Source organism: Aotus nancymaae, unplaced genomic scaffold (genome assembly GCF_030222135.1).
Source record: "Aotus nancymaae isolate 86718 unplaced genomic scaffold, 86718_ANA_hifiasm-v0.15.2.pri h1tg000032l_0, whole genome shotgun sequence".
Lineage (NCBI taxonomy): Eukaryota > Metazoa > Chordata > Mammalia > Primates > Aotidae > Aotus > Aotus nancymaae.
In genome coordinates this window covers 16,258,089-16,284,469 of record NW_026988445.1, presented here as the reverse complement: position 1 = coordinate 16,284,469, position 26,381 = coordinate 16,258,089, and the positions used below count along the sequence as shown (strand labels likewise).

General features: G+C 47.1%; 1 protein-coding gene across 2 annotated transcripts in view; it reads left to right on the top strand.

Annotated features, from left to right (window-relative positions):
• The window catches only part of PGBD5 (piggyBac transposable element derived 5), a 95,225-nt gene that overhangs the window by 48,645 nt on the left and 20,199 nt on the right, over window positions 1-26,381 (top strand). For both annotated transcript variants that reach the window (XM_021677263.2, XM_012459855.3), the window contains 2 exons: window positions 8,109-8,536; window positions 12,873-13,007. In XM_021677263.2, coding sequence (XP_021532938.2) covers window positions 8,109-8,536; window positions 12,873-13,007 — 563 coding nt within the window. The remainder of the gene's footprint in view (window positions 1-8,108; window positions 8,537-12,872; window positions 13,008-26,381) is intronic.

The window sequence follows — 26,381 nt, the reverse complement described above, 5'->3', positions numbered from 1 at the left end:
CTTTGCAGTTGACCTGTCTAATGTGGGATTCCCTTTAACAGGAATAGAATACAGAAAAATTTAACAGCAATGAAACTGCTCTGTAAACTTGCTCGCAGCGCAGTCTGACCTGGGTAATTTGATTTGTTGGAAGGTGAAAGCTGAGCTGCAGAGCTCTCTGCTTGTTCAATCATAAACACCTGCAGCTTGTTCTTTTCTGGGCTGACAACATTAGAAATGCATTTGCCTTGTGTGTCACAGGCAGTTCTCCTGGGCATTGCCTAGAAGACCTGCTTGCCATGACTTGCACGGTGTTGGAATGTTTAGATGATATGGGCCACTAAGTGTTGGTTGGGTAGGGCTTCCTGTCCACGGGAACTTTTCATGTTCCCGTCCTCGTCCTCTCCTCTTTCATTCCCAACTAGCCTCCTCATCCTCTGGGCTCAGGTAGCTTGCCCACAGGTTTTGTTAGTGCTTAAGGTACTGCACTGAGGTGGTGAGCTTCCATAGAAGGGCAGCATCATGGGGGAAGGAATCATGATCGAAACCCAGGCTGTCACTCGGTGGATGACGTTGAACGATTTGTGCAAGCTCTGCCTGTTTTTTCACCTGTAGAATTTCTCTTGGAAATGTGGTGTTATTCCACATGAATCCCCAGTGGTGTGGCAGCTCCAAATTAAGGTCAGTGTTCCCTTCTCATACTGGACACCTCAAAATTAGTACCTTGTAGAATTAAAGAATACACCTTGGAGGCTCCCTTCCAGAAGGAGTAATCTGACTCCTGCCCAAGTTGAACAAGTCTTGGGAACAAAACAACTGCCTCTGGGTTTCTGCTTTTCTGGTTTTCTGGTTTTTGTTTTTGTTTTTGTTTTTGAGATGGAGTCTCGCTCTGTCACCAGGCTGGAGTGCAGTGGTGCAGTCTCAGCTCACTGCAGCCTCCGCCTCCTGGGTTCAGGTGATTCTCCTGCCTCAGCCTTCCAAGTAGCTGGGACTACAGGCACCCACCACCACACTGGCTATTTTTTTGTATTTTAGTAGAGACAGGGTTTCACCATGTTGGCCAGGATGGTCTCAATCTTCTGACCTTGTGATCCGCCCACCTTGGCCTCCCAAAGTGCTGGGGGCAGTTACAGGCATGAGCCACTGCGCCCAGCCTCTTCTATTCTTTTAAGCAGTGAAATCCTTGTGTCCAGGAGCCAAATGGCAGTAACCTTTGTGTCTTCAATTCTTCTGAAAATAGGTGTTTCTTAATATCCTAGATCGAATTAGAGCTCAAGTCCCAGCTGGTTGTCTTCCACTGGCCAGAAGCTGGCTCCCGGAACTGGCTCAGTGGCCTGGCCTATCTCAAGAAAGCTGCCCCTCCTGCCCAGCTGCTGGGTCTCATCCGAGGGCACTTTGTCTCATTGTTCTTTCCTCTTTGTGAGAACCCCATCCTGAAACTGCATAATTTAAAGCTTAGGAAAAAAAATAGAATGGCCATAAGATGGGACAATCAGAATGGCTTTTGTGTTTGAAAGCTAAGACTAGTTTTAAGTATGCACAGACAACTGTCTGGTCTTGTTCTCTTACAAACAGAAGTCTCAGTGAGCTGCGGTGAGTTTAGACAAATAACAACCAATCTCCCTTTTGAAGTGAGCAGGGACTGTGCCTCTGGAGAGGGTCTGTGAGTACCGCAGTCCTGTCCAGACTCAGAAAAGGAGGTCCAGAGGGCAAGCCAGGAAATGTGATTCAGCCAACCGTGGTGTTTCGAGCACCTACTCTGTGCCTGAAGGCTTACATTTTATCTAAGACGTGGGACAGATCGTGGACGGGCAGTGTCGAGAGGCATCTGTGAATGCCATAGGGGCTCTTGGCTTTCCATGTCATTTCCATAGCGTTCTCCTTCAGTTCTTAGCCACATGCATTGGGGCTGTGAGGGCATTGGAACAGCACAGTCTCCCGATAAGACCACAGCGTGGTGGTCAGGGGCACAGATTCCAGAGCTGGATCATCTCTGCTAGTTCTAGTTGTACCACTTCTGAGTTCTGTGACCTTGTTAGAGGCTAAGGGTTAAGGCATACCCCTTAATCTCTCTGTGTCTCAGTTTCCTCTTTGGATAAATGGCGGTTAAGAATAGTACAGATCTCATAGGTTTGTCATAGATAATAAGTGAGTCAAGTTATCGTGTGTAAAGCAGACAGAATGCAAGCCGGCACATAAACACATAGAGGCATATGCATGTATGTTACGCAAAATACATACAGATGATTTGTTTCTATTTACTGATAAATAGGATGTTTCCCTTGGCAACACTTCTGGAGCTGGGCTCTGGAAGCATGACCTTGAGAAAGGAGAGGGGACAGTGGGGCCTGAAGGGCAGAGTCCCCACAGCTCACAAACTGCAGTGCTGACCTTTCCCTTGTTTCCACGGGGAAAATGAAGAGGATAGAGCCAATTGCCTGCAGGTCTCAAAGGGACCAGCAGTGTCAGGACAAAAGGCAGGTAGCGCGCAGCCCCATCTTGACTGCAGCGGCTGGAGGGGAACGCAGAGCATCTTTCCTGCTCCCCTGCAGCTCCATCCCGGTCCTTTCCCTCTGGTCTCCTTCTCTGTGTTATATTCTGCATCTGCAGAGGCTTCTGTCTCTGTCGTCAGCCCAACTCTCCTTGTGAGATGAGGAAGCTGAGGCCTGTGCCTTTGTTACTTATTTGCCCCTGGGCGGATGGCTGCTGGGGTGTGTTATTTCTCTCCTTCCCATCATCCTGGTATCTGTGTCTCTATCCTAGCTACGCTTTTTCTTATCTCTTCCTTTTCTCTCATTCTCCTTTTTCTCTCCCATCCTGGTGTGGGCGGGTATGCAGGGAATTATAGGGATATAATTAGTAGCCAGGGAGAAAGCAACTCCAGCCTGCCTTCGTATTTTCTTGGACCAGTTGTTCTGAGATAGGACCAGCACTGTCTGTCCATGGGATGCCATGAGTACCCCAGGGGTTGTGGAAACAGATCAGGACTCTGCTTATGGACCCTCTATACTGTCTCTAACCCCAGATATACTGTGACACACCCCCTCCCTGTCCCCAGCACACACACAGACACTCAGAGTAAGCACAGAGGGCCAGATAAGGGAAGAGAAGGAGCCAGGTGTGGGGTTAAGCAGAGCTGGGCTGCGTAACTTCGGCGAGTGACTGGCATGCCTATAAAAGCAGGTAACGGATTGCACTGGTTGATTCCAGTCCTGTGCAGTGTTTCTCAGGGTGATGCACCAGCCAGGCACAGCAAGCTGCCCAGGCTGGGGAGGGGAGCCTGTGACCTGGCCCATGCCCCAGGTCTTGGAGGGGTGAGCAGAGGACAGGCAGTCTCCCTGACTCCTGAGCCTGTCTTACAGGCATGGCTCCATGTGGATTTCATTGGTGTCTTCATCATTGTCCTAACATATAGCCTTGACATTTCTCCCAAGGAGCTGCTTCTAAGCAGGATTCCCGTCCTGGGGTGGAAGTCTTCAGGTCTCTCCTTCACATCCACGGTCTGGGTTCACCTTGTGATGTGACACTTACCTTTTCATTTGGGTTGGAAAGAGCCAGACCCTTTGGGGCCCTGCAGTCTTCTGGCTTCACCCAAGACTCTCATTCTCTCTGGCCTGTGACCAAGGCCTTCCAGAGGTCAAGACAGGGCCTGTGCCACTTCCTTTTTGTTTATTTGCTTCTTTGGGCTCCCAGTATTTTGTCAATGCAAAGACAGGGTTGCAAAAATGGTAGCACATTTTTTATGTCCAACCAATCTGTGTATCCCGGAGACTATGTGTTGAAGCTCACTTGTATATAAAAACAAAGGTCTACATTCCAGGATCTTGGGGATTGAGAGGCCTGGGCTAAGTGCACATCCTCCCTCTGCACGTGCACACTCACACACACGTCCCCGCGCCCTCACCAGGGTAGGACCTTCCTGTACCTCAGGCTGCCAGAAGGGGCTTCTCACCCTAGACCTGGCCCAGGTGTGACGGACCCTGTCCCTCTGTCTTTTTCTTCTCTCCCTTATCATTTTCTAGCAAGCACCTTCATGCCTTTGACCTTCTCTGGTGTGCTGCAGAGACGCTGCTGCCTACCCTCAAGCCCTGAAGAGTCATTATCCTCCTGCGTGATTTCATTTCCCCACTCATTCACTCACTCACTCACTCAGCAAGAAGTGCCCCATGGGCCAGACACTGATCTAAGCCCTGAAGATGCGGCCAGGAACAGCACAGACAATGTGGACCTTACATACACTTTTTCTTTTAACCCCTCCCTAGGGATTCACCATAAATGACAAAATCCCTACTGACTTCCTCTAAAAATACTCAGAATTTCATGTTTGCACTTTAGCGATCAGACTCCTTGGTCCTGCCCTGCCAGGCCCCACACTCTTCCCTGTTGCTTTTAGGGGAAGGGCCACTTGGTCTCAGCGGCACATATTTCTAAGAATTTATTTTAAGCATGAAAAGAATCCAAAGCCCACGTATATTTAAGTGGTCAGCTTTCAGCTTTTTTCCACCTCCCCAAGCCTTTTCTCTCCTCCATCTTACTCCTCCCCCGTAGCCACCTCCTCACCCCCACTATCTGCGTCGTCAGAACTTGAGCACATCTGTGGAAATCAGAAGCAACTACAGAGCTAGAAAACCCAGCCTTCTGGGGAGTTTGTTCCTGCCTACATGGGGTGTAGTGTGGTGCGGGGAGGAGAACCCCTAGCTTCTTGGTGTGCCAGCTTGCGTGACCCTGAGCAAGGTCTCTTCCCCAAGCCTCTGCATTCACCTGCAGAGCAGGAGTCCAGTAGCCCTGTGCTTGGCTGTTATGAGAATGAAACTGGACCCGAGAATGCTCTTTGTAGTGATTGATGCAATGAAGAGCCTCCATGGAGTACGCCAGAGTGTTTCTCTTCTGTCAAGGACATTCTCAGAGTATAATGCTTGAAGCCTAGATGACTGAGTACCCTTTTTAAATTTTATTTCTTTTAAGAGACGGGGTCTTTCTCTGTCGCCCAGGCTGGAGTGCAGTGACACAGTCATGGTTCTCTGCAGCCTCAACCTCCTGGGCTTGAACAGTCCTCCCACCTCAGCCTCTTGAGTAGCTGAGACTACAGGTGTGTGCCACAACACGTATTTTTTTGTTGTTGTTGAGGTGAGGATCTCACTATGTTGCCCAGACTGGTCTCAAACTCCTGGGCTTGAGCAGTCCTCCTGCTCTGGACTCTCAAAGTGCTGGGATTACAGGCGTGAGCTGCTGTGGCCGGCCAGCATCCTTTTTATTGCTCAGATTGCTCCCTATATGGCTGGTAACATGGTCCCTTTCTCTGTTGCCTTTCATGGAGAAAGGACTAGGGTGGTCCCTGGAGGGCAGGGGGACATGTGCCATGGTACATGATTTGGCAAGTTGGGGCCCCAGAAATGGTTGGTGAAAGTGATGAATGTGGTGGCACTTCACTCTCCAGGCCTCTGTTTCTTCTGTAAAATGCTGACAGTTAGTCTTCCTTGGAAAGCTCTGGGCCTGGCTGTCAGTGAATTTCTGTTGATGATATCTCGATGAAAGTTTCCAAGCTTCAGGATCCTCCCTTAGGGCCAGGCACCAGGCAAGGTGTATTATTCACATGATCTCATTTATTTCACGCTGCATGACAACCTTTCAAAGTAGGTATTTCTGTGTCCATTTTTACAAGAAACTAGAGCTAGGAGGGATTAAGAAATTTCTCTAAGACTGTGCAGTTAGCTAGAAGTAAATTTAGGGTGTCAGCTCCCCAAATCCATCAATCTGATTCTAAAACTTGGGCTGTCTTGTGCACATTATCTCTCTAAATTTTTCTGCAGAAAACTTGTTTTTCAGAAACTCTGTAAATCAGTAGTAAAGGAAGGTTGGAGAAGTGATGATTAAAATCTGAAGAATGAGAACAACTTTTATTAGAAATCGATATACAGGCTGGGCATGGTGGCTCATGCCTGTAATTCTAGCAGTTTGGGAGGCCGAAGTGGGCTGGCTGATCACTTGAGGTCAGAAGTTTGAGACCAGCCTGGCCAGAGATAGGTGAACCCCTGTCTTTACTAAAAATACAAAAATTAGCCAGGCTTGGTGGCGGGTACCAGCAATCCCAGCTACTTGGGAGGCTGAGGCAGGAGAATCTCTTGAACCCGGGAGGCGGAGGTTGCACTGAGCTGAGATTGTACCACTGCACTCCAGCCTGGATGGCAGAGACTCCATCTAAAAAAAAAAATATATATATATATATATATATACACATACACAGATGCAATAGAAGCAAATTTTGTCTCCTACAAATCTCTACATATAGTTAGCCTACCTTAGGTTAGTACATAGAATTGTAAGCCATAGCTCTTTAGAAATATATATGTGTGTACACACACACACAGAGTGAGTCATGCTTCACTTACATTCTGAGAAAGGCATCATTAGGTAATTTTGTTGTTGTGCAGACATCATGGAGTATACTTATACAAACCTACGTAGCATAGCCTCCTACACACCTGGGATATATGGCATAGCCTGTTGCTCCTAGACTACAAACCTGTGCAGCATGTGACTGTACTGAATACAGTACAGTAGACAAGTGTGACATCATGATAAGTAGTTGTGCATCCAAACATACTAAACATAGAAAAGGCACAGGAAGAATACAGTATTATATGAGACCACCATCCTATATGCAGTTCATTATTGACTGAAGCATCCTGTAGTTCATGACGGTGTGTGTGTGTGTGTGTGTGTGTGTGTGTGTGTTTGTGTATTCAAAGGGCTGCATTAGTCAAAAATTGTGAGGTTTAATCCTATTGGTGAAATTATCTAAATAAGCCCCCTCAGATTTAGTCCCTAGTCACTTTAAGGTTACTACATAGGGAATGCTTAATGAAAATTGCTTTTTCCTAGGTGAGATTTTTCAGTCCCCAAGTGGTGGAAGCATTTTACTTATGAAACCACCTCAAGTTACCAGCAAATAAAGTCAGAAAGCCATAGCCTTGGCCCCGTGTTAGAAACTCTACCTGTCTTTGCATCTCCTCCATCCCCTCATGTGGCCTTTTCTCTTCAGATCAGTATTTACCGAATGGGCCAGGTTTTTAAGAACTTACATTCTGCCCCCCATTCCCAGGGAAAGGGTGGGGTCTTTAGGGGAGGGAGGAGCCCCGTATGTGTTGGCATGGTGGGAGACAGGAGGGGCTGTGCAGGGGTCGGGGGGAGTGTTGGATTGCCTTTTGTTTTCAAAAAAAAAAAAATATATATATATATATATATATATAGTTATAAACATTTATACATTGATATATTTGTATGTAATGTCTGTATTTATTTTTAAATGTATATGTGTATGCCTATATATGTATGTAAATGCATGTGTATATATGTACGTATATTTATATATGTGTATGTATATATGTATTGTATATATGTGTGTATATATGTATGTATATGTGTGTATGTATGTATATATGTATATGTGTGTATACATGTGTGTGCATGTATGTGTGTGTGTATATGTGTGTATACATATGTATGTGTATATATGTATATGCATGCTTTCTTCCTTGTGCAGAGAAATACCCCAGGCTGGCAGACAGTACTTGTAATTTATATGTACAAATATGCATAGTTTAATTTTAAAACTCATATATGGATGTATACATTTATATGATATGTATCCCTAAATATATACACTTATGTGTGTGTGTGTGTACATCTCTAGTTAAAACTTGGCTTGTGCCCCAAGTGTGTGAAACTCCCCGGACTGACACACTGTGCCACACTGGTTCTGGAGAGCTGGGATTCCACAAGACCACGGCCCTCAGTGCTGTCCTCTGGTCTAGTGTGGAGATGCAGGCTGCCTTGCACTGGGGTGTCAGGGCTGATCATTCCTGTGGTGACTGGGAGGAGCTGCGCTCCCACACTGAGAGAACTGGAGAGCTGGCTGTTTTGGAGAAAAGCGGGGATACAAAAGCTATGGGAGCCGGCACTGTCAGGTGGTTGCAGCAGCTTCTAGAAGGTTGGAAGGGAAGGGGGTAGCATTGGAGGCAGTGGGGGCACTGGGCAAGAACCCAGGGATTGGAAATACAGCCGTTCTCATGGTGAGCCGGGGTGTGGTGGCCGCCCCAATGAGCACTCCGCCCGTCTTTGGGTTTCAGGTCCCACCCGAAAGATGCCCCCCAGCGCTAGTGCCGTGGACTTCTTCCAGCTCTTTGTCCCGGACAACGTCCTCAAGAACATGGTGGTGCAGACAAACATGTATGCCAAGAAGTTCCAGGAGCGGTTTGGGAGCGACGGAGCCTGGGTGGAGGTGACGCTGACGGAGATGAAGGCGTTCCTGGGCTACATGATCTCCACCAGCATCTCCCACTGCGAGTCCGTCCTCAGCATCTGGAGCGGTGGCTTCTACAGCAACCGCAGCCTCGCCCTCGTCATGAGCCAGGCCCGCTTCGAGAAGATCCTCAAGTACTTCCACGTCGTGGCCTTCCGCTCCAGCCAGACCACCCATGGGCTCTACAAGGTCCAGCCCTTCCTTGACTCCCTGCAGAGCAGCTTCGACTCTGCCTTCAGGCCTTCCCAAACCCAGGTGAGCAAGCTCGGGGCTAGGGGTGTGGGGAGGAGCCCGGCCAGGTGTCCTCACACTCAGCCTAGCCTTGTCTGGCGGCCAGGCTTTGGGATGCCCTTCCTGCCCTGCCCGCCCTCTGAGTTCACTTCAAGGTCGCTTCTGCTATTCTTCCATTCCGTTAATCCACGTAATCCCAATTAGATCGGAGGGGAGTAATAATACTAGCTCTAACCCACAGACAAGTCAGAATTTAGTCTTTTGTCCCGAGAGGCATTTTTCCTCCTCTTTTCTCCCCATCCATCCTTTAATTATACTTTCTTTCCAAATAATGTTTTGCTCAGGCAAATATTAATTTTCTGGTCATATTCTCTGAGTATGAGCTCACCTGTTGGTGATGAAAGGAGGCTTAGAAGCCTTCTGGGTGGCAGAGGGAGTGAGCCTGGAATTGCAGCCATTCTTTGGATCCTCGGGGGTTACTTATGGCCTCGCAGAACACAGCCAGAGCTGTTGGGTGAGGGTTTGGCAGAGCTCCAGACATCACTGGTCTAATTCCCTAATACCTTCCCCAACCAGTTCCTAGATGAGAAGCTTCTGCCTACTCTCAGCTCCTGAGCCCCTCCCTGCCTTCTGCTGGTATCCACTTGCACCTGGCCCTAGGAAGACAGAGCTCCAGAATCTTCCTCAAAATTTGCCCTGCTGGTCTAGCAAACTAATGAGATGGCTAATTTCTTCTTTTTTTTTTTCTAGACAGAGTCTTGCTCTGTCACCCAGGCTGGAGTGCAGTGGCACGATCTCGGCTCACTGCAACCTCTGCCTCCTGAGTTCAAGCAGTTCTCCTGCCCCAGCCTCCAAAGTAACTGTGATTACAGGCACCCGCCACCACACCTGGCTAATTTTTGTATTTTTAGTAAAGATGGGGTTTCACTATGTTGGCCGGGCTGGTCTTGAACTCCTGACCTCGTGATCTGCCCGCCTCGGCCTCCCAAAGTGCTGGGATTATAGGCATGAGCCACCACACCCAGCTGAGATGGCTAATTTCTAGAGATGTCTCTAACCCGAACCAGGAAGTTCTTGGCTCATGTGAGCCCCATTCCCTTTGTCTTGGTTTGTGTGGCAACAGCAGTTCAGTTCAATTTTATATGTATGTTGAAAGACCCATTGCATATCTGTCTGTCCTGTGCTGCTTCTAAGGCTCTTCTAAATAAACCTCCAATTCTTATTGACATTCCCTTCTAGGTCCTTTCTCTAACTCTCTATAGGATGCCTTCCCCCCAACACAGCTGAAAATCACAGGGCTTTTGTGGGGAAAGTAGTAGTGTCCTATTTCATGTCTGCGGGAGCCTTACATTCTCTCTGGATTTTTCTCCCCACTGTCTGGTGAACACGTCAGTCTCTTTATGATTTCCCGGTGTTTGCAGACTGCCTTCTGGCCCCTGGAACGCTTTGCCTTCTCTCTACTTTGCAAATGCATCCAGTGTCCAAGGCCAATGTAAGGCCCACAGTCCTTGTGGATTCTCTGTTATCTGAATTCCCCCGACTACCGATGGGTTAGTCACATGCCACTGCACCTCATCCTCCAGTGTGTCACTTACCTTCCTAACAAGGAGTGGAGACTTTGAGGGACATGAGCCCTGCCCTATGACAGGTCCTGTGGTACCAAGGACAGGTTTGAGCACTATCTTTTCTTTCACTAAATACTTGCTTGGTTGAAAATGAAACAAATGAGAGACAGTTGCCTGGATGCAAGGGAAAAATAAACAACACATTCAGACCCTGCTGGGGGTCAGACATTTGGAGAGGTGCTGCAGAAGGCTCAAGAGGTATCTGCAGTGTAAGTCCAGGGAAGTGCCCGGCCTCTGTGGCACACTAGATTTGTGGGTCACCTCTCTGCAGCCCCCAGGCACATGTGCCCTGAGGGGAAACCCGGCAGCGTTGCTGAGCCCAGCTGGGCGGGCAGTGGCTGGATCTTAGAGCCTTCAGAGGACTCCCAGAATCTAGCAGTAACCAAAGCAGCTGGTGTGTGTGTGTGTGTGTGTGTGTGTGTGTGTGTGTGTGTTTCTACACAAATACAAAATGGGGAGACACTGCATCTCCTCATAACTGGAGCCAGATTAATTAGAGAAATATTTTCTGGGAGGGATTATGCAAATCAATAAATGGATGTTTTGTCTTTCCCCTACCATACATACCACCCTCCACACCTCAAAACGAGCTCGTCATGCACAGGAGGAGGCTCAGGAGATACAGTTGTGTAACAGAGAAATGCTGACCAATCTGCAGCCTGGAGGAGGAGAAAGTGGTTTTTCTGTCAGGCAAAGTTTTCGGAGCTTTGGGGAGCATGCTGTTATGTGCTGCATTTAGAAATGACACATTCAAAATTCATTTAATGATGATAGAAAGGGAAAACAATCATGGAGGGTCAGAAATTCTTGCTGGCCCTTTTGCTTTGATGAGGCACGTGATTAAATATAAATTTGCAACTGATCATATGTTCAATGCAAGTGGAACAGAGAGGCACTTTCTTTCTGAAGAGAATGAGAGAGGGCAATTTTCATTTACTGTGGCCTCAGAGGATGAAGAGTAGGATGCAGGTCTTTGGCAAGGATCACTGGGCAGGGAGAGGACAGACGAGGGCTTCTTTATGCCATCTTTTCCCTTCTCCATCTGCTCCCATTCTCCCACTGTGGAAGATCGGCGGTGGGGGGGACTTGTCTATTGCACTAGAGCAGTTCCAAATGGGGCTTTGAATGTATTATGAGCTACAAAGAACCAGCAAGTGCAAGAAGCCAGGCATGAGGGCCAGGGGAGACACTGCAGCCAGGATAGCCTCCCAGCCTTCCCCTTCACAAGACAAGGGAGACCATGCATGATGTCCCCATGTGTCCCTTAATAGAAAAACCGAGGAGACAGGTATGTACTGATAAGACTGAACGACGAAAGGCTGTCACTTTTCAAAAATTGAATTCAAGGTAACCTCCCTAGAAGAATGGAAGGATACTGTCCACATCACACGTGGTAAGTGTCATCCTCCATTCCGTCCTTGGGAGAACCTTTTTCTGACATCACCTAGGAGCTTGTTGGGAATTTGGCCTCACTGAATCACAATCCACATTTTAGCGGGATCCTCAAGTGACTAGTTTGTTCAAACTTTTTCTGTAAATAGCCACATGGTTAGTATTTTAGACTTCATATGGGTTGTGTGGTTTCTGTTGCATGTTGTCAGCGCTGCTATTAGAGCCCCAAAGCAGCCCCAGACAATATGTAAATGAATGAGCGTGGCAGTATTCCAATACAACTTTAGTTGCAGAAACAGATGTGGGCCAGACCAGGCAGTAATGTGCTGACCCCTGATCTAGGGCATGGTGTGGAGTTCTGGAAATCATTGCCTGCACTCATTTCATTTTACTGCAGATGCACACTCTAATTCATGATTAAGCTTGGGATAGGATCAGAGAGGGAAGTGTAGCACATTCCTAAAATAGACCCTAAAGCCTCCTCCCAAAAGAGCTTTACCTTGAAGAAGCAGATCTGTGGCCACTCCTTGGAGCCTATTTTTGTTATGCCATTTTTTTTTTCTTTATTGTCTTATCATTGGGAAAAGTCCTATGATCATGTTATCAAAAAGTTGAGATAGATGAAATAAGTTTAAAAAATGCCTTGGGAATCTTGTCAGAAAGGACATGACAACCTAGAGGACAGCCAGAGGCTGTGTGTTGCAGCGGGCCCACGGGGAGCTGGGTCATCTCATGAATGATTTATAAAAAGAGGAGGTTCAGCCTGGAGGAAGGAGATTGTGGGCTGACACGAGGGCTGTCTTGAAAATTAAAAAAAAAACATTTTTTTCTTTGTTTCTTGCTGGATGGAAGCCACATCCCTAGGTTTAAGTTAAATATAGGTAAATTGTGGATCAATGAAAGACTTTTTTAGCAGTTGGAACTTTCCATGAGTAAAAGGACATCCCTGAAAAGAAGTGGGTGCCCACTACCAGGCATTTCCAGCCAGAGGCCACAGGACCCGTGTCAGGGATCCCTCAACCAAGTGAGAGCTAGGACTAGGGACCTTAGGCCAATAATAATAACAATAATAATAAATTCCATTGATGAAATAGCTACTGTGTGTCAGGGCCGGTGCTAAGTATTTTGCATACAGTTTCTTACTAAATCCTTTCTAGAAACAGTAGTATAGATCATGATACTACCTTCCTCTAGGTAAGAAGGGTCAGGATCAGAGAGGTAAAGTAACTTGGCTAAGGCCACACAGCTGCTCAAAGGCAGAGGCTGAATTTGAGCTCCAATCTGATGAGCCCCCAAGCTCATGCTGCCTTCCATGAGAGACTCTGCTTTTTCCCTCCTGGCAGGTGCTACATGAACCCCTGATCGATGAGGATCCTGTATTCATTGCCACATGCACAGAGCGGGAGCTGCGCAAGAGGAAAAAGCGGAAATTCAGCCTCTGGGTCAGACAGTGTTCTTCCACTGGCTTCATCATCCAGGTAAGCCCTGGGCTGAGCCCAGGGAGGTCGGCAAACAGGGCTGGGGAAGAAAATCAGCTGGACTTGGGCTCATCTGATAAGAACTCGTTCACATACCCTTTTCACTGTGTGTCCAAGTCCACCCGACGCTCCTGCAGAGGCCAGAGCTGGGCTGTTCCTTCCTTCCCAGGCCAGCGGGTAACCAGCCCTGGAGAGGCTGCTGCCACACCTGGCCCTGTTCCCTGCACATTCTTCCTCCAAACTGCAGCCCATCTGGGTAAATGACTCATCAAGGTTCAGGCCCTAGCAATGTTGGCCAGAAGTGTCACCCAAATGGTGGGTCATATGAAGTGACTACCATCACCCTGCAGACTGTCCTTCAAGACTTATGGACTTGTGGCTTTGAAACTCAAGGCTGTCCCAGAAGGCCTCCCCACTCCCACCAGGCATCTGCCCACCCTTCCTGTTTCCAGGATGCCTTCTTTACAGACCACCACCTATAGCCCACTGGTGAAACTATGAATAACCTTCACCAGGAACATGTGCCCAAGTCATCGGCCCTTGGACCCTGCGTGGCTGACATGGGTGCATGTTTTACAAGAGGTGGCTGAGCTCTGCTCCAGGCAAAGCATATGAGGTTGAGCTGCTAGGAGCAGTAGGGTACACAGAGGGAGATGGTGGGGACGGATAAACACCAGAATGTGGTGCCTAGGTGACGTCTCCCTGCCTAGTCTAGTTTCTCATGTGTGCTGCACAGCGACACCTCCTCTCATCAGACAGGCAGGCCAGCCCTGCAGTGACAGCTGACCGCACGCTCACTCACTGCCCTCGCTTGACTGCATCCCCAGGCCCCAAGGCACAGGGGTTTTGCACTTCCATCTTTCCCTGAACTAGAGCAGGATTCATAGGAAGATTCTGCTGAACCTCTCCTGTCCATACTTGCTCCAGAACCACAGTGGGGAAAGTGCGCTTGCTCCGGGTGAGTGTCTTCCCTCCTTCCCTTCAAAGCACCAGCCTGGCTTCTTCTGCAGGTCTGAGGGCCCTTCAGGTTGAGCTGGGGCCAGGATCTCCAGCCAGACCAGGGACTCTGCTTCTGCATACGCACTGTTTGGGGTCTTGCCAGACTGGACCTATCCCAGAGCAGAATTCCCTCACTCCTGGAGGTGTAGCCTCAGCTCCTTGTCCCCTCACATTCTCCAGAGTCCTCTGCCATCTCCATAGTGCCTTTTGTGATGATGCTCCCATAGAGTACAGGTGCATCAGGTTCATTTTATATAAACCTTACCAAGGGACATTCATTGATTCTTTGAGTAAATGTTTGTTGAGCATCTGCTACCTGCACACATTGTACCAGGCATTGAGATATGCAAACATGCCCCTGCCATCCTTGAGATCTGCCTAGGTAGCTTTTTCTTTTTTTTTTTTTTTTTTTTTTGAGACAGGGTCTCACTCCTTCTCCCAGGCTGAAGTAAAGCAGCATGATCATAGCTTACTTCGCCCTCAACCTCCCAGGCTCAAGTGATCCTGTCACCTCCGCCTCCCAGGTAGCTAGCACTACGGACGTGTGACACCATTCCCAGCTAATTTATTTTTATTTTCATTTTGGTAGAGGTAGAGTCTCACTGTGTCACCCAGGCTGATCTTGAACTCCTGGGCTCAAGTGATCATCTGCCTCAGCCTCCCAAAATGCTGGGATTACAGGTGTGAGCCACTGCACCAGCCCTGTGTAGCTTTTGAATAAATGTTTACATGCGGATCCCGTGTGCATCTGGCACCACTTCCTTCTCCTCCTGTAGTTAAGTGAGGAGCTAGAAATCACATCCGTCACCAGGCAACACCACGGATCTCGCTCTCTCTCTCTCTCTCTCAGTTCAGATTCTTTCCCACTTTTATAAAATCTATAAAACCCACATCTATAATATAAGAAGTTTGGGTTGGTATCTTGAAGTTTCCTTTCATTTCTAAAAGTCTTGATCCTAGGACTTTCGCAGCAGCGTGAAGGTTTGTTTTTAGAAGCCAGAACTGAAGCTGACAACTGTCAGTCAAAAGCAGCATAGCTTCCACCATTGCCAGAGGCAGCCTTCAGAACGTGCTCAGAGTGCCTAGCAGAGGGGGCAGTTCCCCTGCAGTTACCAGCTGTGCTGTGACAGGGCTGACGCGAGAATTTTCTCAGCCCTCGCAGTCCCTCTCTTTGTTCCCAGCTCCAGCTGAAGGTGCCTGTGGCAGGCACAGAGCAGGGAAAGGACATCTCTGCCTGTGAGGAACCTGGAGATGCAGAGGAGGAGCCACATGGCCTGGGGACAGTTGGTTTTTTAGTGTCATGCCCCTTTTCTTGGTTCTCCAGGTGCTGATCTTGGTTCGACAGGTTTTGAAGGTCAGCAGCCTGGGCAAGTGTAGCCCTGAGGCAGAGCAATGCCCAACACTGTAAGAGCTTTCACACCTACACTTCCCTGACTCTCCACAGCCCTGTAAGACAGAGAGAGCAGGCGGTATTGATCCCATTTCTTACATGAAGTCACTTCGGCTTGTAGGGGTTACCTGCTGGGCAGCTGGGCAGCCCAGAGCCGGCTTCTCCCCTGGGCCTCGACCTGCCTCTTCCCTCCTCCATTCCCAAGGCATCAGCAACCCCTGCTTTTGCATTTACCTCCCATGCAAACTAAGCTGCTCAGTCATTGCTCTGGAATATGGAGTCCTCATCTAGAAACTAAAGGGGTGGGATTAGGTAACCAGTGAGGTCCCTTCTACTGCAAGTCTGTGACTCTCTTCTTTGTAAATGTCATATGTGGGGTTCTGTACAGGGGACATTTTCTTCATTGTAGTTCCTCAGATGCATTGGGCTCTCCTGAATGCCTTCTCAGCAGAGAAGCCCTGTTGCCGTTGGCCATATTAAGGGCCCTCTGCCGTTGTGCTGTGCTGCTCGCTCATGTAGCATCTGCCTTGCGCCCTCCTGTTTCTGAGGTTGGCTTTGGCCCATAGGATGCAGGCAGCTGTGATGCATGAAGAGATTGGAAGGAGCAAGTACATACCTCTCCTTTTTTGGCTTCTCTGTCCTAGCCATGAAAAAATGACCAGGATAGATCACCTGGGTTCTGAAAACCTGGGAGCTTAGTACACATTTATTATGGCCTGGTGCAGTGGCTCACTCCTGTAATCCCAGCACTTTGGGAGGCCGAGGTAGGCGGATCACCTGAGGTCAGGAGTTCGAGACCAGCCTGACCAACATGGAGAAACCCCGTCTCTACTAAAAAATACAAAATTAGCCAGGCGTGGTGGCATATTCCTGTAATCCCAGCTACTCAGGAGGCTGAGGTAGGAGAATTGCTTGAACCTGGGAGGCGGAGGTTGGGGTGAGCCAAGATCACACCGTTTCACTACAGCCTGGGAAACAAGAGCAAAACTCCAAAAAAAAGAAAAGAAAAACATTTATATATGCCCCATCTATTTTGTGGTGGTTTGATACCCACCGTAATTGACCAGGAGCCTATCAGTTAGGTCTGCACAGCTGTGGGTGAGCTCCACTTGAAAGATTCTAGATCAAGAAGTGAGTGAAAGAAAGAAGTTCCAAATTGGCCAGTGGTCCCAGAAAAGGTCCATGGGAAAGCTGAATGGGAATTCAGTACAGCCAGCTCAGATCATCTGGGCCTCAGGTGTGGTCAGTTTATCCCCACAAGGGCATTTGGATGAGAAGGAAGAAACTAACAGTTGGACAAAAATAATAATAATGGCGATGGTGTTTAGAAGAGCTCCAATAGATTCCTATATTTTTGTAGGTGTAATGCTCTTGAATTCATTTGAAGGGAAGTCTTTGATAAAAGTGGCTTAAAATCTTAAGTAATTTAAGGGAATATGTGGTATGTGGTAGGATGGACATGAGAGGAAGAGATTAAATTAACTGTCATTCAAAAAATTAAGGCCCTAATAGCCTGCACTGCTGAGAATGCAAGAAGCAAAGAGTAAGAAGTTTCGAGGAGAAATAAGTAATCAGATGAGAAGCAGACACAGCTTTACTGCAGAGTGGGAGACCACCCGTGAATGCCATCCCGGCCTGAAACCTGGTCCTGTTTGTCCGTCCTCACGTTCCTCTTTTCAGTCTTCTTCCAGCAATCTCTGAAATGAGGCACTGGTTCAGATGGGCAGGCTTCATCTCCCACTTGACATTTGTAGGGCTGTCCTGCAGAACTGCTTACCTCAAAAGTCCTTGGATCCAGAATGTGTGTCTTGGTGTTTCACCAAGCACCCAGCACTTGGAAACGAGTCAGGAGGCAAACATGCTAACCTGCAGTGCTCCAGGCCAATGGAAACTGTCAGATGAGGCTGTTCACGTTGCTCTGTGAAGTAGATTACCACAGGTGGCTCTTTGGGTCTTTGGTAATTTGGTCAACTTTAATATGAGGAATGGTAAGAAATGAAATATACGTTGTGGGGGATAAAACGAGAGGCATGATTCTGTTATCAACAAGCATAGCTTTTTGCGATGGTAAAATGCAGATGGCATACAATTTTCCATTTTCACCATTGTTAAGTGTGTGACTCAGTGGCACTAAGTACATTCAGTGTTGTGTAGCTGTCACCATCATCCCCTCTAGGACTTCTCCATTATTGCAGCAGATGAGGGCACATCTCTTAGCTGCGTAACTGACCCCTAGAAGTGGTGGATCTCCCATGAGCCAAGGCGCCTTTCAGATGCCCTGTCAGTGCTTTGGGAGCTCAGAGGAAGGGTTGTGGTCTAGTTGAAGGCTCTACTCTGTCTCCCTTGAAAGTCGTCTCACTTCCCCGGGTGAGATTGACCACGATCTCCAGCTCTCCCAGGGCTGTACGTGGGGCTCCTAGGGAGAAACACGTGAATGGCTGAGACAGCCTATGTGCTTCCTGGCCCTCAGCCCTGTCACCATCTGTCTACATTCCATGTAGGGGCAGTACTTGCTGTCATTGACTTGTAGTGTTGTTGAGCCAGTCTCATCCGGCGTCCCCGTGGGGCGTGGGGATGCCTGGGAGTGCCTGTTCTTTACTTCGTGCCTGAACCGGCTTTCTAGCTTTACCCCTGATATCAGCCAGACTTGGGGGTGTGATGGATACTTTGATGTCTCTGGTCTTTGGCTGGACCATGGTACCCAGCTATTTGGTCAAATAGTAGTCTAGATGTTGCTGGAAAGGTATGCTTTTAATTAAATTTTAAATGGGTGACCTTTGAGGAAAGCACATTAGCATCCATAATGTGGGTGGGCCTCAGCCAATCAGTTGAAGCTCTTAAGAAAATGGTTGCTGGCTGGTTGCGGTGGCTCACGCCTGTAATCCCAGCACTTTGGGAGGCCAAGGTGGGTGGATCACCTGAGGTCAGCCTGACCAATATGGTGAAACCCAGTCTCTACTAAAAATACAAAAAAATTATTTGGGCGTGGTGGCATATGCCTGTAATCCCAGTTACTTGGGAGGCTGAGGCAGGAGAATCACTTGAACCTGGGAGGCAGAGGTTGCAGTGAGCCAAGATCACACCATTGCACTCCAGCCTGGATGATAAGAGCAAAAATCTGTCTCAAAAAAAAAAAAAGAAAGAAAACTAAAATGATTGCTGTACCCCAAGAAAGGAAATTCTGCCAGCAAAGGGCCTTTGAGCTTCAGCAGCAGCCTGTCCCTAGTAGACTTCCTTGATTTTGGACTTGTCAGCCTATTTAATTGCATGAGCCAGTTCCTTAAGATAAATACCTCTGCCTCTTCCTCCCACTCCCGCCTCCCATACATAATTGTGTTTATATACACACATATTGCTTCTGTGTCTCGGGATAATCCTGACTACTACGGGGGGCTTCCCCTGCTCCCCCTGGCGTATTCAGGCCTGTTTCCTTCTGTGGTTCTCATGGCTGTTGACCCCCTGGGAGTCTGACCTGGAGGGCTGGGCAACGCTTTCTTCAGAGTTGCTTTTCTAGAACCTGAGAATCTCTGTATTTTTTTTTTTTTTTTTTTTTTTTTTTTGAGACGGAGTTTCGCTCTTGTTACCTAGGCTGGAGTGCAATGGTGTGATCTCGGCTCACTGCAACCTCCGCCTCCTGGGTTCAGGCAATTCTCCTGCCTCAGCCTCCTGAGTAGCTGGGATTACAGGCACACGCCACCATGCCCAGCTAATTTTTTGTATTAGTAGAGACGGGGTTTCACCATGTTGACCAGTATGGTCTCGATCTCTTGACCTCGTGATCCACCCGCCTCGGCCTCCCAAAGTGCTGGGATTACAGGCTTGAGCCACCGCGCCCAGCCTATTTTTTTTTTTAAGAGTTGGACAGATCCCTGTTTTCAACAAGTTTTACAATAGAGGCATGGGAAGATAAGACCTGCACCAGTGCAAATCTAGGCATGGACTGTTTGGTTATAGAGTGAGCTTTGTGCTTGGCATCTAAGATCTGGAGATAGAGGGAGCCCCCACTGCCTCTCTAGTAGGAGAGATGGACACATTAAAACTATTCATCGACATAGCGTGACAAGTGCAATATTGGAGGTGTGTCTGAACATCGCAGGGCTACAGGAAGGCACCTGTAGGGATAAGAAACACCCCCAGAAGCAGATATAGTAGGTTGTGTGTGGCAAAAAAGAGAGTAGCCAGGTATCCTTGCCACGGACCAAGCACCAAGACACCCAGAATTTTAACAGCAGCACATACGGTGAGAATAAGCAAGCAGAGAATTATTTGTAAGGTAGAGCTCAGGAAATCTGGAGATATGCTTGCTCCATGCTAGTCCATGCCTAGATTTGCACTGGTGCAGGTCTTATCTTCCCATGTCTTTATTGTAAAACTTTTTGAAAACAAGGATCTGTCCAACTCTTACAAAAAAAAAAAAAAATATATATATATATATATATACACACACACACACACACACACACACACACAGAAAGATTCTCAGTCTCTAGAAAAGCAACACTGAAGAAAGCGTTGCCCAGCCCTCCAGGTCAGACTCCCGAGGGTCAACAGCCGTGAGAACCAGAGAAGCAAACAGGCCTGAATAAGCCAGGTGGACCAGGGGAAGCCCCCTGTAGTAGTCAGGATTCTCCCGAGACACAGAAGCAATAGTGTGTGTATATAAACACTTGGGTGCAGAATGCTGGGTACTATATGAGGCCACAGCCAACGCCTTATTTTCCTACTGCTAGTTACCCAGGCTGGTCTGGTCCCACTGCTAGTTACCATGGTGCACTCAAGACAGCATACACAGAAGCTCCTTGACTTATAATGGGGCTACGTCCCTGTGATAAACCCCTCTTAAATTGAAAATATCCTGTCAAGGTTAAGCACAGTGGCTCACACCTGTAATCCCAGCACTTTGGGAGCCCAAGGAAGGCAGATCACTTGAGCCCAGGAATTCAAGACCAGCCTGGGCAACATGGCAAAACCCCATCCGCACAAAAAAATATAAAAATTAACTGAGTGTGGTGGCACACACTTGTAGACCCAGCTACTTGGGTGGCTGAGGTGGAAGGATCCCTTGAGCCTGGGAGACCAAGGCTGCAGTGAGCCATTATTGCACCACTGCACTCCGCCTGGGTGTCAGAGACCCTATCTCAAAAAAAAGAAAATGTCTTAAGTCAAAAATGCGTTTAAAGCTGGGTGCAGTGGACGAGTTCCTGTAATGTCAGCAATGTGGGAGGCTGGGGGAGGAGACCACTTGAGGTCAGGAGTTTGAGACTAGCCTGAACAACATAGTGAGACTCCCCCATCTCTAAAAAAAAAATGCATTTAATACACCTAACCTACCAAACAGCATAGTTTAGCCTGGTCTACCTTAAACATGCCCAGAACACTTAAATTAGCCTGCAGTTGGGCAAAATTAACACAAAGCTGCTTTTATAATAAAGTGTTGAATATTTCATGATTGTTTACCCTTGTGATCGCCTGGCTGACCGGGAGCTTCAGGTCACTGCTGCCACCCAGCATCACCACCTAGCATTGCACAGCGTATCACTAGCCAAGGAAAAGGTCAAAATTTGAAGGAGTTTCTACTGAATGCCTATTGCTTTCACATGATCATGAAGTCAAACATCATAAATCAAACCAGTATAAATTGGAGACTGTTTATATTTATTCTGTGTCACAGGCCTGCTAAGGACTGACCTAGGCCCCAAAACACCCTCCAGCCCTGCCCTGTTTGCAGAGGGGGTGTAAGAATGGGAGCTAGCCAAGGTTTGGGGTTCCTCAACCCAAGACGTTGAGGCTGCTCGTCCTGGAAGGCTGTGCCCTCTCTGTGAGTGGAAAGAGAACTCTCCAGCAGTTCTTTAGACTAGAGACTGCTGTTCAGGCTCCATAATGTCAAAAAGATCAAGGATCCAGTTGAGAAAAATTGGCCAACAGATTAATGTTGTATCGACCTTTAGTGATTAATGGAGCCCCAAGATTCTTTGGAGGAGAATAAAAAAGGTCCACTAATTGTTTTTAATGGTATAGTCTAAAAGAGCAGATTTCTCCTGTTAGAACATGTTGGCCAGGCACCCGCCTCTGCAGCATGAGACCAGCGTTCCCAGTGAGGGATGTTAACAGGTGGACGAACACCGAGGCAGGGCCAAGGAGCAGATGCCTGGGAGGCATCCTGAGTGGGGCTTTGAGGGACATAGGGAGGTGTCATCTGAAGAAGACAGGACATCTTCAGAGGGCTGGGTGGCTGTCATGTCAAGGAGGCAATTCTGAATGACAGCTCTGCTCAGGAAGCAGGGCTTCAGGTGCACTCTGGGCGTTGACATACCCTGGAAATAGATGGGCTTGATAAGCCAGAATTCAAGATGGTAACCCCCAAGCAAAAGGACCCCAGCTTGCTACCCCCTGCACACATCATGAATTGTGTCCAGGCAGAGCCCTGATGACATCCGTGAGAGACGCTGTGAATGAGGTCTGTGCGCCCCGTGCTGCTAAGCAAGCTGACCTGGAAGCCCCTTTCCTGCCTCAGTCTCATCTGTGGATTCTGGCAGCTGCTTCTGGGGTTGAGGAAAGAATGATGAACATTTACAGAGTGTGTGCTTTGGGCCAGGCTCTGTGCTTGAACACTTCACATGCAGCATTCATTTTTTTTCACAAGGGCCTTATGAGGCAGGTAGGTAATGTCACTGCCACTCTTTCTTGATAAGGAAACTGAGGCACAGAGAGATTTGCCACCTTGCCTAAAATTACATCTATAAAGTGGTAGACCTGGGATTAAACCCAGTTATTCTGAACCTAGATCCCCACCTTCTTAACCACTAGGCTATGTTGTCTCCCCCAAGGAAAGACCTTTTCCCCGATTTAGACAAATCCAAGTATCTTTCTTATTCAACTTGATTGTTGGTAGGATAGTGGTCTAGCATCCATGTCACTAATTTCTCTTATTTCAAGACATACTATTTATGTTGAAAGAATTTAAGGAAGGTACACTAAATGTTTTTTTTCCCTTATTTGACTCTTAATCTTTTTATATATTAAGTGAAAGAAATGTTTTGCTCTTGACCTATAACTAATTGAATTGGCTCTAAAAGTGAGGGCCACCATGGAATTAATTGGCTAGAGTGAATTTTGCTTGTGGATTCAGAAGCTGGGCAGGGCAGGACATGTGTCCATTTGTTTAATTGTGCAGTGAGGAGGATGCTGGCGTGAAATCCTGTCCAGGTTGGATGTGGGTAAGTTGAGGATGGGATTGGTTGAGGTAGAAGACATCACGGTAGACCTCTTTGTGTCCTTGAGCAAGTAGCTGAGAACTACCTTCTTTCTCCATCTTTTGAATGAAGTTAATCCGCCCATACCTCTTTACAATATAGGACTTCAAAGATGATAATAAAATATTTATTAAGCACCAGATAAGTGCACCAGGTACTGTGTGGATCAGATTCAACCCTCTCCCTAAAGAACTTAGAATCTTCAACTGCACAGACATGAGTATGTACAAAGAGCCCACATGCTGATACATGTCCCTCCTCCAACCTGTCACTTTGAAAGAGCCACCTCCGGCTTTGAGCTTTGGGATGAGATGAAGGCAAGGGTCCAGCGGGGGTCAGTGGTGCTGAAGGTGCAGCCAGAGAGGAGAAGGACCAAGAACAAACTCAGCACATGAGCTCTTCCTGGGCATGGTCATGGTGAGAGACATCAGAGAGAAACTGGGCGATGAGAGATGAAAGTCATCAGTACGGTGATGGCTTAGAGACTTTGCTAGAAGCCCCAGCTAATACACGCAGATGGCACAAGCAGCATCTTCCAGTGGGACTCTGCAGTGATGGAAATGTTTCATATCTGTGCTCTCCATGACAGCAGTTCCTAGCCTCATGGGACTGTTGACTATTTGCATTGTGAGCCCTGTGGCCACGGGACTGAATTTTTCATTTTAGTTAATTTAAATATAAATGAAAGCAGCCACATGTGGCTGAAGGCAACCACATCGGAAGCATAGTCAGAGAGCTTTGTTATATTAAAAAATCACTCCGTGTGCACAATTTTCACTTAAAGACAATGGCCTTGCAAGGTGCATATGGTGGTGTTATCCTTATAGATAAGGAAACCAAGGCTCAGAGCAATTAAGTAACTTGCCCCAAACCCCACAAGCCAGTGACTGACAGAGCCCATACCCATGTATCCTGGCACTCACCCTCCCTGCCTCTAGTTCCTCTCATGACAAGTGACTGTCATGTACATTTCACAGCTCGTGCAAGTGGCTGTCCCATGCAGATGTCCCAGGTGACAGCCACACACACCCCATGATCTCATTTTGCATCTTCAGTGAGTGCAGATCGTGCGCTCCTGTGCTGTTTCCCCACAGCTGAATTACTTACACCTTCACGGCTCCTTGCACGCTACCGATAAAAGACTAAAGCAAAGGATCACCAGTCCCTAAGATGTGATACCCTTCCCCTAAATATGCTCTTCACTGAGAAAACTGATTCTCTTCTGTTCTGAAAGAGAAGTAGGGTCATTCATTGGTCAAGACCAGTATAGCTGAACCGGGCTTTCTCTAGTTCTTTATGTTAGAGAAGCAGGAGGGCGCCCTGCTCCCAGCAACAGCTTAGTGGAACTATCAGCTGGTGAGTCAGCAGCTACTGCCAGTAACCTTACTGGTCTTTTGAGAAGTTGAGGGAAAAGACGAACTAGATCCTGCCTCTGGAGGTTGTGGGGGCATTTCAGGAGAGCTAAGATAAATGCCATGTGCTGTATGTGTCCCCCAGGGTATTAACTGCTATAATCCAGATTTCCTAAGATCCTTTTTGTTGTAATGTCAGCATAAAATATGCAACATTAGTGATAATACCCTGGGGGAAGGTATAATGCCATATAGTAATAAACTTCCACACCTACTTTCCTAAATATATGTGTTTAAAAACTAATAAATCATAGGAGCAAAAAAAAAAACTTTTCAGGAAAAGTGAAAAGCTTGGCAACCAAAAGGTGCATTTTCCCGCCCTAAAGATACTTGTCAAACAGTCTTGTAGCTCAGAAGTTATCTATAGCAGGCTGCAGTTTGCCCAGCGATAGGAAGTCACCTATGTCTCCACACATTGGTGGGACGTATTAGTATGATGGTGCTTTCTCTAGCTATGTCTAGGGAGATGTCTGACTTTTTGAAAAGCAGACCAGGAAGCAGTCATGCATCTGAGTGAATGGTATTTCCTTCCATGTCCTGTCTGGGGAGCTCTTGTAGAAAGTACCCAACCCAGCATCTGGATACATATGTGGGTTCCCAGTAATTCTGCCGTTTCTCAGATTACTGGCAGGATTCCTTAAGATAGTCTTTCAAACCTGGACACAATCTTTAGCACAGCTTGTATAGCTTCAGCATTTGTAGCAATGGGGTGTGATTGGGATGAGACTTCATTGGAGGTTACTCATCCACCTAAAGGAAACAAGTTACTACCTTAGACTGCTAGCATTATTATGTCAAAGCAAACCAGGACCAGTTGGGTACTGGACCTGCCTGGCCATCAGATCTAACAGTACCTCTTGGGCTGAGCCTTTTCTTTTTTCTTTTTCTTTTTTTTTGAGATGGAGTATTCCTCTGTCACTCAGGCTGGAGTGCAATGGTGTGATCTTGGCTCACTGCAACCTCTGCCTCTCAGGTTCAAGTGATTCTCCTGTCTCAGCCTCCTGAGTAGCTGGCATTAAAAGCACCTGCCACCATGCTCAGCTAATTTTTGTATTTTTAGTAGCTACAGGGTTTCACCATGTTGGTCAGGCTTGTCTTGATCTCCTGACCTCCTGATCTGCCCACCTTGGCCTCCCAAAGTGCTGAGATTACAAAGGTGTGAGCCACCACACCCATCTGGGCTGAGCCTTTTCTTGGCCAGATTTTGACTGCCTTGCCCACAGTTCTTTCTAAATCATGTCCTCAGCTGAGACTTTCAAGGTTACCATTTTTTGTATTATTTATTTAAATGAAAGTCCTGTTTTATATTCACTTTGAAAAACTCATTATTTTATAGTAATGAGTGCCACACATTTGGGACTCTCTTTAGACTCTCAGTGGTGCCACTTTTTGGCCTCATCCTTCTTCCAGATTTTCTAATAAGAAATATTTGACCTTTGGCTCAGTGCCTGTCCACTTCTCCTGCGACATCCCAGTCAAGTGTCCACTTCTTCAGAAGAGAAGGGCTGGAGTCTGGAAAAACGCCAGTTTTTAGAGGTGCATTTCTGGACACATGAAGCTGAGTAATTTCAAGACAGTCCTGCAACAGGACTGCCTTCCATATTCTACCCAAGGGTTGTAAACTCTCCGCTGCATGTCACTGGCTTTTGGGAAAATGTGTTAATCCCAGGAGAGCAAGAGGCTGACCTGGTTCTCATCATCATCATCTCCAGGTGTGGAGACGATGCACAACAGACCCTACAGATACATATTCCAAATACATGGTTCACTTAGACCCTATAGATAACTGCAAATTCCAAATCCTCCTATGCTTGAGTAATCCTGATAAGGAAGTTATTTTATAATCATTTTTAGTGGGTCTGATTAAGTTGTATTATATGTTGCATCAAAAACATTACAAGCCAGCATATCTGTCATTCTAATAAATGCTTTTTGTACAGAAATAGCCACTTGAGTGTATAGTCAACATATCTATGTAAACACACACACACACATACACACACTTGCACTATTTTATAATCTGGCTACTTACAAGGATATTGTGAACATTTTCTATGTTACTAAACATTTTTCTGCATGGTGATTTTTTAAAGTGTACCACATTCCATTATACCTACATATGTAATTTTAACCAGTCTCCTTTCATGTGAGATAATTAGGTCATTGTTAATTTTTTTACCATTATTAAAAACTCTAAGATGGACATGGTATTTTATGTATAAATCTCTTAACACATTTCTGATTATTGCCGTGGATTGAATTCCTAAAAGTGAAACTCATGAGTAAAATAGCATGAATATTTTTAAGGTTTTTACAAAAT